The 14174-nt window shown below is 42.8% G+C and overlaps 1 protein-coding gene across 1 annotated transcript in view; it reads right to left on the bottom strand.

Annotated features, from left to right (window-relative positions):
- The window catches only part of CHAT (choline O-acetyltransferase), a 37515-nt gene that overhangs the window by 3124 nt on the left and 20217 nt on the right, over positions 1-14174 (bottom strand). The window contains exons 8-14 of the mRNA XM_087932140.1: positions 13952-14121; positions 12225-12325; positions 11327-11455; positions 9914-10036; positions 8236-8377; positions 6590-6652; positions 3372-3509 (exon numbers count right to left, since the gene is read on the bottom strand). Of these exons, the coding sequence (XP_087788266.1) occupies positions 3372-3509; positions 6590-6652; positions 8236-8377; positions 9914-10036; positions 11327-11455; positions 12225-12325; positions 13952-14121 (866 nt within the window). The remainder of the gene's footprint in view (positions 1-3371; positions 3510-6589; positions 6653-8235; positions 8378-9913; positions 10037-11326; positions 11456-12224; positions 12326-13951; positions 14122-14174) is intronic.

Consider the following 14174-nt stretch of genomic DNA (forward strand, 5'->3'; position numbering starts at 1 on the left):
TCATCTGAGCTCCAAGAGAGAGACCAAACATGGTGCTTGGATTGTGAATTTAATTATTATTATTTGACCCATTCAAAATCACAAAAGTGCATCTCACTTACTTTGGGGGGTTCACTGGAGAAAGCAATTCTGTTTGCTTTTTTTTTGCAGTCAAAGGAAGCCAGGCTGCCAAAGAACATGGTGGCTGAACCCCAAAGTTGACATAAATCAGAGCATAGAACAACTCAAAGTACTGCAAGATTGGAAGATAAGGAGAGACTATCTGGCCCTCAGAATCATCAAGAGCCAGGCACGACTGAAGGGATAAATTCAGCATCATAATTTGATAATGATATCATCATCCCTTGAAGTTGTCAAGAGATAACGTCATCATCATGAGTGCAGAGAAGAGCAATGAAAATGATTAGGGGGCTGGAGGCCAAACTATAAGAACGGCTGCAGGAACGGGATATGTCTAGTTTAATGAAAAGAAGGACTAGGGAGACAGGATAGCACTGTACCAATATTTGAGGGGCTCCTAGAACGATGCGAGGGATGAAACTATTCTCCAAAGCCCCCGAAGGCAAGACAAGAAGCAACGGATGGAAGCTAACCAAGGAGAGAAGCAACAGTGAGAGCAATCAACCAAATCCAACAGCTTGCCTTTGGAAGTTGTGGGGGCTCCATCACTGGAGGCTTTCAAAAAGAATCTGGACAGCCATTCGTCTGAAATCCCCAAGCAGGGGATCGGACTAGAAGACCTCTGAGACCCCTTCATTTGCTTTATGCTCTATTCTTTGTGACCCCTTCCCCGGTTCCACTCTATAACTTGACTGCCAGGTTGGGGAATTATTTCAGGAACCTCTCAGGAGAGGCTTTTGCTTTGGAAAATGAAGGCTGAGAGTCCTGTTTTCTTGATCCTAAATCCACTTGGAATGAGGGTGGTTGGGTGGGTGTGGGGGACAACTGAGCTGGCCAGGCTTGTTCTTTTAATTGGATCATTTTATAACATATCTTCTGCAAGTCTACAGCTCTGCCAATTGAATCCTAAAGCTAATCAGATTTTTGAGCACGCCCCCTGCGAACTCACCCATTAGACTCGAAATAACGTTCCCCCTTTGCTTGTCAATTCTCTTTCATTGGCAACCTACTAATATGAAAGATAGCCGCCATCCCCTTATGGTCTTAACAGGGAACAGTTACTGAGTGTACATTTAAGGGTTGGGCTTATTCAGATCTCAGAGATTTATTATCTTGAAAAAAGCCTTGGAGGCAGTCAATTCTGCAAGAAGCTATTTCTTACAGTCAGAGTTGGTACGTTGGTTGTTCTTTTCTCTTTTTTTTCCCCCCCTCTCCCCCAGTTTGTTTTCAGTTTCATTATTGTTGCGGAATGCAAAGCTTCCTTTAAAAGCAAAATGCTGGAGGTTAAGAAATCCTTCCTCTCCTGCCTTTGTTGTGTACAGGCTTTCAAAAGTGGCATTTTGCTTTAATGGCACAGGACAGGCCATTAGTCCCGCTAACAGAGTTATAGAAGAGGCAGATAAATTTGCTGCTGTAGCCCAGCCAAAGGCCATCAAGCTATTCGGATTCCTTCCCCCCGCCACCCTTTTATCCATGGATGGTTTCTTGGAGAATTTATGTAAGGATGGCTGGCTTATGCACAGACACATCTGAAAAAAAAAAACAACTCCAGACAGCAGGATAAGATCGAATGGCTTGTGAGATTCCTGCCCTGCCCTGCGCATCCTCTGAAGTTCCCCTCTGACCAGGAAACAATGCCTGGCCTTCGGTCTCTCTCACGCAGAAGGTGAATGCAGGGGTGGCCACCGTCATTTGGTAGGTTAAGACTGTCCACACACACACACACACACACACACACACACACACACACAGGGTGAGCAGCGCAAAGAATCCACCCATGACGTGATCTTGACCTGAGGAGCAAAGGGAGAGAGAACAGTCTGGAGCTTCATGCTTGGCAGGTCTTTGCAAACACAGGCAAGGAAGACTTCATCACGCTTGAAAGCAGCCAGGTGAGCGACGCCAGCAAACCTTGCGATCGGTTTTAGTAAGACTGGCTCTCCTGGAGCCTCCTTTGATACTCGGAGCATTGCGGGGGGGAGGGGAAGGGAGTGGGGTGCTTAGAGGTCCCTGCCATAAAATTAAGATTTTTAAAAAAAAATGGAGAGAAAGAGAATTCTTTCTGGCATCATTTAGTGATTTCATTTTTATTAAATGGCTTGTATCCCACCTCTATTATTTTTACAAATAACTCAAAGCGTCAAACCCACCTGACACACCTTCTTTCTCCTCCTATTTTCTCCCCAACGCCAACGAACCTGAGAGGCGAGTTGGCTTTCATGGCTAAGGAGGAACTACAACTCACCACCTCCTGGTGATTGGCCCAAAGTCACCCAGCTGGTTTTCATGGCTAAGGCAGGATCCGAACTCATGGATGGCCAGCTTCTAGTCTTCTTAACCACTAGACCAAACTGACCTTCATATTAAGGATATTGAATCAGGTTAATTTTAATTTACTTTTAATTAAATATATTTATAAATTCTGTTCAGTTTGGTTCTTTTCCCAGCTCTTGCCACTATTCTGCCTGCTTGGTACGTTGCTTAAAGATTAAGCACGACCCTTGGACAGATTAATATTTTATATTTAAAATAGAATAGAATAGAATAGAATAGAATAGAATGGAATGGAATGGAATGGAATGGAATGGAATGGAATGGCATGGCATGGAATGGAATGGAATGGAATAGAATAGAATAGAATAGAATAGAATAGAATAGAATAGAATGGAATGGAATGGAATGGAATAGAATAGAATAGAATAGAATAGAATAGAATAGAATAGAATGGAATGGAATGGAATGGAATGGAATGGAATGGAATGGAATGGAACGGAACGGAACGGAACGGAACGGAACGGAACAGAACAGAACAGAATAGAATAGAATAGAATAGAATAGAATAGAATACTTTATTGGCCAAGTGTGATTGGACACACAAGGAATTTTTCTTGGTGTAAATACTCTCAGTATAAAGAAAAGGTACATTTCTGGTTATATTTTGCTTGAATGTTTCTCAATCAGCTTTGATCCCCTTTTTGGGAAGAGAACATTGATTTACTTGAACTAGAGTTTACCCTTTGTTTAATTTGATCCTTACCCATGTTATTTGCCCAGACAGACAATTCATTTGGCTGTTCATTTCTCCTGTCAAAAAGCCCCAGAAATGGAAAGTCATCACATTTTTAAGAGTTGTTGAGCCCCAGAAAGTCTTTACCGGCTTCATCTCAAGTTGTCACTGATTCATACGGACTGTCACGGTGAGAATAATGGAGATCCTTTCCTCTGATTAATCCCAGGAAAATTTCACTCACCTGGCTGGTAGAGAGAACAAATCGATTGCTTGCCAAATAAGTTTCATCAGTAAAGAGGTCTGGCAGTTCTTCGAAGTTTTCTCGGGCCATCTCTCGCAGTCCCAACAGGTGGTTGTCGATGGCCATGCCCGTAATAGCCTGGGCCCCAAACAGGAGAAAGGAGGCACGATCGATCATTGCAGCAAGACGCCAGCCTATCCGTTTGTACTTTGGGCTTTAACACGAAACCATTTCCATTTTAAGAAAACAGAATAACAGAGTCGGAAGAGAGGCCTTCTAGCCCAACCCCTGCTCAGCCATTTCAGACAAAGGGGTTGCCTAGCCCCTTCTTGAAAAGCTCCAGTGTTGGAGCACCCAGAACTTCTGGGGGAAACTTCTGTTCCACTGGTTCATTGTTCTCCCTGTCAGGAAGTTTCTACGTCATTCCAAGTTGCTTCTCTCCTTGATGAGTTTCCATCCGTTGCTTCTTCTCCTGCCTTCAGAGGCTTTGGAGGATAGGTGGACCCCTTCTTTTCTGCGGCAGTCCCCCCCGTCCCAGATATTGAAAGAGTGCTATGATGTCACCCTTAGTCCTCCTTTTCATTAAACTAGACATTCCCAATCTGGGAAACTATTCTTCATATGTTTTAGCCTTCAGTCCCCTAATCATCTTTGTGGCTCTTCATTTTTACTCAGTGGACTCTGTGGCTTTGTTCAGCTTGATATTCACACTTCTTTAGGAGTGGAAAATCAAGAAGGACACAACCCTAGCCTTGCTGTTTGAAGGAACTCTACTGAACTCAATGGGATAAAGTAAAAAGAAGAGGAGATGGCCTTGACAGAGATAAGCAGGATTTGTTGACTCGGCAAAAGAGGGTGAAGCTTTTTTTTAAAGTCCCGAACAATGAAATAATATCCAGAAATGGCTCAGACACAATCAGAGTTGCAAAATTTTGTTATCAGAATCAATCTCAACAAAGTAAAAATGCTAATCATCCTATCAATTTGATTTTCTGGTCTGATGGGGCTGACAGAGACATCTCCTAATTTCTACAAAAAGGAAACTCCAGTCTGTTTAGTCCTGGATTGGACTGAACCAATCAAAAATCTTATTGGTTCACCAGTGCTGTTTCCTGGATGTGCTGTTGTTGTTATTTTATCCTATATTTTTAATGCTTTATGTAAATTTGTATGATTCATCCTGTTGTAGCTCCCTTCTAGGATTTTGATCATTTTTATCATAAAAGTAAAATGTGCTTAATACATTTGTAGGGTGGTAATATTAAACTATTTTCATTAATGTTTACAATAGTAGATCTAGAAACTTTGCAATGCCATGTAAATTGTATATCAACTTAGGACAATTTTTTCCCAGACTGCAAAAAGGAAGATGACAATGAAAGACAAGTTGCTTAACATGTTTGTAGGCATAATGTGGGATTCTTTATTTAACAGATTAAAATTTCCCATCCAAAAGTTTAAAAAAAAAAGCACATTCTCAATGCTACAACCTAACCATTTCATTCATTCTTCAAAACTTTGGTTAAACAAATACTCAAAGCAAAGAATAAAGAACGGTTCATGGATCTTTAGGAAAGCAAGAAGCCAATGTTGGCCTGTCTGACATCAGAATGAGTGCCAGGAAAGGTGATCACACTGAGGTCACCATGGTTTCCTCCCATCACAGGAAATGGATTGGAGGATCAATGAAAATATCTTCCTATCTAGGGCAATTTATAAGGCTAGAAGCACTGACGTGCTTCCAAGGCAGATTAGTGCCCTACCTGGAGAGAAAGAGACCGCTGTGTCCTAACCCAATAAAGGAAGTGCCAACACATTCTTCACAAGTCTGGGGGTGGGGTGGGGAGAAACTTAAATTATTTTTTCTAAGGGTACAAAGTTTAATGTATCAGAATCATTTGCTAAGGAAAGAATAATTAAACAATCTAGGCTATCTGGGCTCCATCTGGAAGAATTGCTTCTGGAACAAAGATTGTGAAGGAAAGATCTTAAGAACTTTGGAAGAGTCACTCTAGTTCCATCAATGCAGCATTCCCTTGGGAAACAGATGAAATGGAGAATATACATGCCAGGAGTTGCTGCTAATTGTGGTGGAATGATGGCCAGATCTTGGGCACACGGAAAATGGAGCCACGGCATTGCAGAACAACACAACATAACATAACAGAGGGATAGAATCAAGATCACCTTTTATAAGGCCTTGGTAAGGTCACATTTGGAATATTGCATCTGGTTTTAGTCACCAAAAGTAAAAATAAAAACACGTTGAGACTCTAGAAAGAGTGCAGAGAGGAGCAACAAAGATAATTAGGGGACTGGAGGCTAAAACATATGAAGAACGGATGCTGGAACTGGGTACGTCTAAGGAGTAAGGGGAACGTGGTAGCAGTGTTCCAATATCTGAGGGAATGCCATAAAGAAGAGGGGAGGGTCAAACTATTCTCCAAAGCACCTGAAGGCAGGACAAGAAGAAACAGATGGAAACGGGAGCAACCTAGAATTAAAGAGAAATTTCCTCACAGTTGAGAACAAAAAAAGTGGAAGTACTTGCCTCCAGAAGTTGCGGCGGGCTCCATTACAGGAGGTTTCAAGAAGAGATTGGACAGCCATTGGAACAGTTTCAGAGAGGACTACTTAGTTCTGGGGAGCAGGAAGACGAGGTTAGAGACTCAAAGCTTCTGCCAGGTATAAGTTGATTTGGAAGATCTTTGGCAGTCTTCCAAAATTCTATCCTTTTGCCCTAACTAACTATAAATGTATTTCCAGAAATTCAAGCCTCACAGGATCCAACATTTGGCTTTCAATGGAAATTCTAGATGGCTTCTTGGTCTCAACATGACTTCAACATACAGAGATTTTGGGGGTGGAAATTTGGATTTATTTATTTATTTTTAGTCTGAAGACCATATTAAGATTTAAAATAAGGCTACCAGATCTGGGATGCAAAAGTCTCAATGGCCATTAGATGGCAGCACTGAAGTATAGCTTGGCGACCCTTAGTAGCTGCGTAGTTGAGTAGCAAGCAACGGATTGCACATGAAAAATTTACAGTACAACAAATTTTATACGAGACATAAAGTTGAAAATAAACAAAACAATTCTGTTTCAGCCTCTGATTTCTGGAAAATGAAGTACTTGTATTTCATAGTCACCAACATCCTTAGGATACCGTTTTTTTTAAAGTAATGAACTATTTTTTTCATATAGTAGATGCTTACCAAAATAGTGTAATTGGTTTGAGCTGTTATTGCACTCTTAAATAGCTGCATTTTTTCAGAATTCTGTAGACAAAAAAGAACAGAGAGATTTTCTAAACATATATATCCACGTGGGCAATCCCATTACTTTTAATTCAGAGATTAATTCCTTTAATACAGATGCATTAGGAAGTCTACCCTGGGAACTGATCCTAAACTAGAATGCAAATTTAAGCAACATTTGCCCTTTTATTTCAAATGTTGCAATACCTTGGTTAAAACATTGTACCAAAATCAGTTTGAAAATGCATAATTAAGCGTCAGTCTTCAAGACAAAAATAGAGAAAAAGGTTAGAATGCTGAATAGTTTGTACAGAAGCTGGTGGAGCTGACAGAGACGGCTAGGTGACCGTTTGGTTCAAAGAAAGGAATATAAGTACTTTGGTTTCTACTTGGAAACCACTTCTGGACTTTGTGCTTGAGGTGGAAAAAAATGAAACATTGACTGTGGGTTTTACTGATTAGATTGATTTGCGCTTATAGAAATGGCTAGCTTACATTATTATGTAAAAGTAAAAAATTGAGGTTCAATGTGAATGCTTTATTCTACTGCAACAGAGGGAATCGGAAGTCAATGCTTTTTTTTTTTTCCTTTTCTCCCTCTCTTTCCCCCGAAGAGTGTCCTACTCTTTGTTTTTGTATTTTATTCTGTAAACTAATAAAATGCTAAAATACTAGAATGCTGAGTAGTCACATGTTAATCTTTGTATACTGTAGATGTTGATTTCGCCTTATGTTACAGGCATGGAGAAAGAACATACACAAAGTTGGAATAGTCCAGAGATAGGCTATTCTGTCCAACCTACCTTATGGCTGCCTTCCCCAACATGGTGCTCCCCAAATCTGATGGATTAGAATTCTTAACATCTCCACTCACTTTATCTGAAAGTTTCCCCAGGAGCCACAGAGATTACAGGTTCAATTTAACTGAATCCAGGGCAACGAACACAATTTTAATAGTAACAAATCAATCATTACATGCTTCAGTGGCTGAAGAACTGGCTTGGTGTGATCAGCAAAAGAGTAGGTCACCGCACGCAGGAGCTTTTTAAAGCAGCTGCATCTTGCAGCCTGCTCTCCTCAGCTGCTATGAGAACCCAGAGATAGATAGATATGGGTGCTTTCAAGAGTTCCGGCTAGTGCTATTTCTTTTCTCATTTGCTTTGAAGCACCCGCTGAAAACCAAGATTGAACAATGCTCATTTCTACTGATTCTACACGTGCATTATAGCTACCTCTTAAGGTGAGTTGTTACAGCCTCATTTGAGCTTACCAAGAAGGTATAGCTTAGCATAGGATTACTTTTAACTCACCATCACCGGACATCTACCAAGGATTGCTCTCTACCAAAGGATTCGTTGTAAAATCCGGTATTTCTTCTCTTCCTTGCTTTTCCTGTCTATACACCTGTCCTTTCTGGACAAGCAAAGAAACAAAACATCCCCCAACCTATCTACCTCAAACCATTTGTAGAGTAAGATAATTGATCATCTCCAACAGTGGAAGATTTGTTTCCTTAGCTGCCTTAGGTACTTGATCGGAGGAAAGACAGGAATAGGGATGGAATGCATATATAAACCCGAAGTATAAGCCAAAGAGTCAGAGACCTGGAGAGCTGATTTCTTATCTACCATTCCTTTTACAAACGATAATGCTTCAGGAGTGGCGGAGCGGATGTTGTCTACCCTCCCGCATTCATAGCGACGAAGAGAAGCACTTTCATAGGTGGGAACCAGCCTCATGTTCATCCTACAGTGGAACGACAGTAGAATCCTGTTTGGATCATCCCCTTATTATAGAAGCACTAAACAGCTATAGAAAAAAACAGTAGCATCCTGATCCAGGCATTATTTTACTATTGCTTTTTCCATTGGGTTTAGGATTTCATTTTTAACTATGGGAAGAATCTCATGGCCGCCTGGAATGTTGGGCCTCAGTTATTACAACTCTGTTCTAGATTACTTTGTGATTAAAAAGTGGTGGAATCCTTAGAGTAAAGACTTATCATACAGAATATACTTTAATTGATTTGGATTTGGATGTCCGTTCATCTCCACAAGGGACTCTGGGTGGCAAGCAAACTTACAATTAATCAAAAGCAAATTCTCATCAGAGATACAAAAATTAAGAAGCCCAGCATCTAAGGAAGCATCTAGACTGTGTGGAATGGCTGGCTGCACGTCCTCTTTTGCAAGGGTGAATTCTCTCTTTAGAAGGTCTTCCAGTTAGATGGCAGCACCTAGGTAACCTTTGGTTGAACTGGAAAAGCTAAGTGGGATCAGTCCTGGCTAGTATTTGGATGACCATTCACTAAAAAGAAAATTGTAGGATGACAACCTATATGGAAAATGATAAGCAAAAAACACTTGAAATGTATTTGCGTTACCCAAAAAATTACAGAGGGGGCTATGAAGATTGTGGGAATTGAGTTGGAGTTGAGTTGAGTTGAAGGTAGGTCAAGAGTTCTGCAGCCAGTGTGTAAGTGGTGGGATTTCTGTGGCTGCAGCATCATCAGATGTCATCCTGTGGCATCATCCAACAGGGTTACAGGGCTTTATAAAGTGGGCCTTCCCAAAAAGATGGCCTAGGATCAGGTTATACTTTGGTTGGACCTTGGAAATGTTGGATCCCCTTCTTCGGTTCCTTTTCTCCACAGTGCTGACCACCTTGAGTGTGAGAGGGAAAAATAACCATTCAACTTATCTCTATGATACCCAGAAGACAATCTGGACCAGGAAGGATTTGCTTGCTTGTTTCCTATGGGAGGATAGTTCAACCACCCCTCCAAATACCCCATGTGGGAAGACATGGTAGAAAAACCTTGAATTTTCAGACAACAAGTCAGGGAAGAAACCAACATCTCAGGATCTTCTCCATAACTCTACCTGAAGATGCAGAAGATTGGTGGCCTGCTCTGAACTTTCTCATTCCAGGCAGGGAACGTTTGAACAGCGTGGACTTTTGACCACAAAGTGGACAGCAGGCTGTCCTCTATGCTACTGAATTATATGCTTCTTTATCATTTGTTGGCCTCTAATTTGCTTCCATTGTGTTCTTTATCAATCCCCATCCTGGGAGTCACATGTGGACTCCAACTCTAAGGCCCAGGTTCTCCCTGGGGCTTAGAGGCTGCTTAAGTTAAAGGCTCTCCGTTCCATCCCAGCTGGTCACTCCTGGGTAACGTGTAGCTTTGCCAAAATAATCTGCATTCAGGGAAATGATAGAGAAAGCAGGCAATTTGGCCTGGACTGAAATCTGTGTGGTCCATATATTTCCTTCACATACCGGTAGAAAGCCAGCTGGAGTGCTACTTGGATGTAGGCGTCCGGACTCATCTTCTGTTTTTTGATAAATTCTTTCCCATAGTTTTCAAACTTATAAGCGACAAAATCCAGATTTTTCACCAGTCTAGAAAAGAAGAAAGAAGAAGAATAGAAGTGAGGAGTTCTCATCTTCTTTAAAAATAAAATAAATATGCTTTCCCGACAAGCTATCCAAAGCATTGGCAGCATCATGTCCATAAAAAACTTGAAATTTAGGCATTAATCTCAGTTTGTCAGATGAATTGTCCAATGCCATTGAAGGAGCTATAATGTGTTTCCCCTGAGCACTGGGAGTGGCAGTTCAGGAGAAGCAGGTTTACAGTCAGAAGCACCAGCCTATGCAAAGCGCCAAGGCTTGGATTCAAATGGGCTACGCTACTATTCAAATGAGTTACTTTTCCTCCTAGGGCCGTGATCTCTCCAACCTCCAGACTTAGACCAATTAGAGAACACCTTGTGCACCCACAAAGGGTAAACATTTAAATAAAATGCAAAGACTGACATCCAGTTTATTTCCCCTCTTGTTTGGAGTCATTAGTCATCCAACAGGAACACGCTGACAATAATATACAGGACACCGCCCTGGCGAAGGACGGGGCCGAATCCTGAAAGGGCTCAATCCTGTTCCTTGCAGGGATGTTTTTCCAGGTATTTATCTATCTCACAGAGCTTGCCGAGGGACATTTGCCTTGCTTCAAAGGTTGTGCACAGCCCTGGCATTTAATATATTTCTTTGCCATTTTTCAAGGCTGGGATTTTCCCCAAGGTACATATAACGCAAAAGCAAAACAGGCAAATTGAAAAGACAACGTAACTGAAATATCCAACAGCAGAAAAGAGCTTTTACTCTTCAGTCCTTCTAGGGACAAGCCAGAGAGAACAGATGCTTTAAAAAGAGAAGCTACAGATGAAACCATGGACGCCTCCTGAGGAAGCAGATTTTCTGATGAGACGTCACCACAAAAGTATTTTTTTCCTATAGTGTCTATGTTACATTTGCCAATACAGAGTTACAAAATATAGAATTACGACTACAGATAAAAAGAAAAGGAAGGAAGGAAGGAAGGAAGGAAGGAAGGAAGGAAGGAAGGAAGGAAGGAAGGAAGGAAGGAAGGAAGGAAGGAAGGAAGGAAGGGAACGATGAGAGAAAGGCAGGCAGGAAATCCTTAATCACATATAACATGTTTTTCTGCACTTTCTTCCACCAGCAACAATTCTGCTTTTAGCTCTTTACTCCACCAGTATCTCCCCCCACAATCAATTAATGACCCCCCCCCCCTGTATATTTATTGTGCTCCTCAGATTAATCCTCCAGAACCTGAAGCCCTAATATGATCTCTGCATGAAGTTGAACCACCCAGTGAAATCGTTGTACCTTTCCAGTTTTTCTGCAGAAGAAGCCAAGTGGTTCTGAATTTCGGGCGAACATTTCCACCGCAGCCTCCTTGGAGCGGGAAGCTCACTCACGGAATCTGCTCTGACCAGTTTCTTGGCACCTTCTTTCCTGTTCATAGAGAGGCAGGGGAGTCCAAGGGTTGGTTGGTTGGTTGATTGATTAGTTTTGTGACCTGCCTTTCTGAATCAACTCAGGGAACTTAGATATCTGCTGCTCCATCTATTATTGCTTCTGAGTCTAGAACTAGTTTTAGCTAGTTAAAAACCAGAGTTTGGCAAATTACAGGAAATATTTTTATTTCTGTCTGAAATAAGAGGTTGAGCTTGGTTCTTGGTGTCTTTGCAGGATGAATCTCACCACCAAAAATATGAAAGTCTTTTGTGGTGTCTCATTTTTTTCTTCTTCTCAGTCTATCTTACAACCCTTAGATTCCATGGTGGCCTTTCATCTGGTTCACTGACAAAAGAAACCAAAATGGTTACATCCGGGAAGTCTCCAGGAGCTAAGTCCAACCTGAACTAGAACTTCCTCTCCCACCATCCTTCGAGTCAATGGCCTTAAATTTGGGGTTGTCTGCTTTTCTAGTAAGTGCGACAGAATTTGCACATTTCTCGTCCCATCCCACTGCTTTTCTCTTAAGAGAAAACACCATCAATACGTGTTTCTTTCCAAGATTTGGCCAAGCATGAAGGTGTCCATCATGTCTAGATTTCTGCAGAGCCTTACAAAAGGGCGTAATAAATAATAGGAAGACATTCAGTTAAGTGGTGTTGGCTTCAAGTGATGGCTGAAGTCTGAATGTCACTGGAAAACACGCAACGCATCCGTTGAAGTGAAAAAGCAGGCAGTTTCTTAGAGAAGCTGAAGGTAAACTTACATGTGCTTCAGCAAGTGTTCAATGCACTGCACCAGAATGATGCCGTCAAACGGAGAGTGTTCACACACCGTTCCACAGACTCCATCTCGTCCTACGACAAACTGAGCAGGGACATTAATTTAGGCAGAAGGGAAATGTGGATTTAGGAACTCTTCAATTTAAAAGAATGCAGTACATTTGGCCTTTTAAGATACCAGTTAGAGAAATAGACCAGCCAGGATTAGAAAGGGAGGCTGGCTTTGTTTTATGCATTTTATACATTGGCCAAGAAACAATTTTAAACTCCCCATTGTAACAATATCTAAACATACTTGGATGACGTGAAACACCAGAAAGCACCTAAGTAAGAGAAAGTTGAAAGGAAGTAGAAAAGCATAAAAATGGCATTTTTCTTTCAAAAAACCGAGTGAATGATGTTTATGAAGCTATTCAACAGGGAGGGAGACTTTCTGCTCCTTTCCAAGCGTTCTCTCTTATCTTCACCTCCACACAGAGTAACAGAGGTGGAAGCCCCAGCTCAAGAGGGGAGGGGGAGGCCAACCTATAGTTTCCAAAGCGGCTGAAGGCAGGAGGAGAAGTGATGGATGGAAACCAATCCAGGAGAGAAGCCGCCTAGAACGAGGGAGGAATTTCTTGACAGTGAAAACAATCAACCGGTGGAATGGAAGTTCCCTGCGGAAGTTGGCCCTGAAAGTCGATAATAACTGGAAGATTTTAAGAAGAGCTGGGACAGCCACTTGGACAGAAGGCTACAGGGCTCTCATTTGAGCAGGGGGCTGGACTGGAAGACCTCTAAGGTCCCTTCCGACGATGTTATTCCGATATTCCATGTGGAAGTGAAGATGGGAGAGAAAAACAGTCCACACAATTATGTATTGCTGGAGGACTTAAAGCAAGGGATGAAGTGGAAGGTGCTAGAAGCCGGCCTACGGGCCGGTGCTCCCTTCTCTTTCTCTCCTCGTGCGCTCTGCTTCCCATGAAGGCTGGCTACGTTTGGGCAAAGTCTGAGCCAGCCGAACCAGGCTGCCATGCGGAGGAAAGGGAGGCTCTGGGGCAGCCTTGAGAGGAGGAGGCCAGCCCGAGGGTGCCAGAGCGGCCGCCAGGGGGGCTTGACTGGAGGCAGGCGGAAGGCAGGAGGCGGGTTTGCACCCAGATGGTCCCGGTCCATTTCCGGCCCCTTCAGCCTGCAAGGGAAGAAGCTCTTTGCTCTGAGAGCCCCACCCCCCTTGAAGTGAGGCCACAGGGGGCCCTTGATGTCCGGCCACAACTGAGCCCAACGTTTATGTTTGCTAAGTGAGAAATTTGTGATGTGGATTTTGCCCGCTCTTCCGATGCCCTTTCCTGCCACTGTTGTTCAGTGGATCGCTGCAGTTGTTAAGTGAGTCACATGGCTGTTAAGTGAATCTGGCTCCCCCCAATGGACTTTTCTCATCAGAAGGTTGCCAAAGGGGATCCCGTCACCCCCCACGCCCCCCAGGGCCCTGCAGCCACCGTGGATATGAACCGGGGCACAGCATCCACGTGTCAAGAAAGTTTGGTCATAAGTGTGAGGAAAGGTCGTCAGTCACTTTTTTCAGTGCCCTTGGGATTTCAAAGGGTAACCAACACCCCCCCCCCATTGCAAGTCAAGGACTGCCTGTAGAAGACCTTCATTGTCTCCCTGGGTTCAGCCAGGCTTCGGCGCGTTCAGTGGCTGCTTCTCCCCTCTGCTGGCTGCTGGGACTCACCTGCGTGGACTTATCGTACCAGCGATTGGCGCCGTTTTTCGCATAGCCTCCCCCGTGGAGGAGCTGCAAGGCCCGGTTGGTGTTGCTCAGCTCTTCTCCGGCTGGACTGTCCAGGCAGACCAAGCACAGGCTTCGTTCAATCATATCAAGGGAGTCGCGGTTTGTAGAATCTAGAGTAGAAAACAATTGGCTGGGAATAATGGCAGGCTGTTCCTTGGTTTTC

The sequence above is a fragment of the Pseudonaja textilis genome, chromosome 4, assembly GCF_049901715.1.
Source record: "Pseudonaja textilis isolate UNSWEBS1 chromosome 4, rPseTex1.2, whole genome shotgun sequence".
In the NCBI taxonomy this organism is placed as follows: Eukaryota; Metazoa; Chordata; class Lepidosauria; order Squamata; family Elapidae; genus Pseudonaja; species Pseudonaja textilis.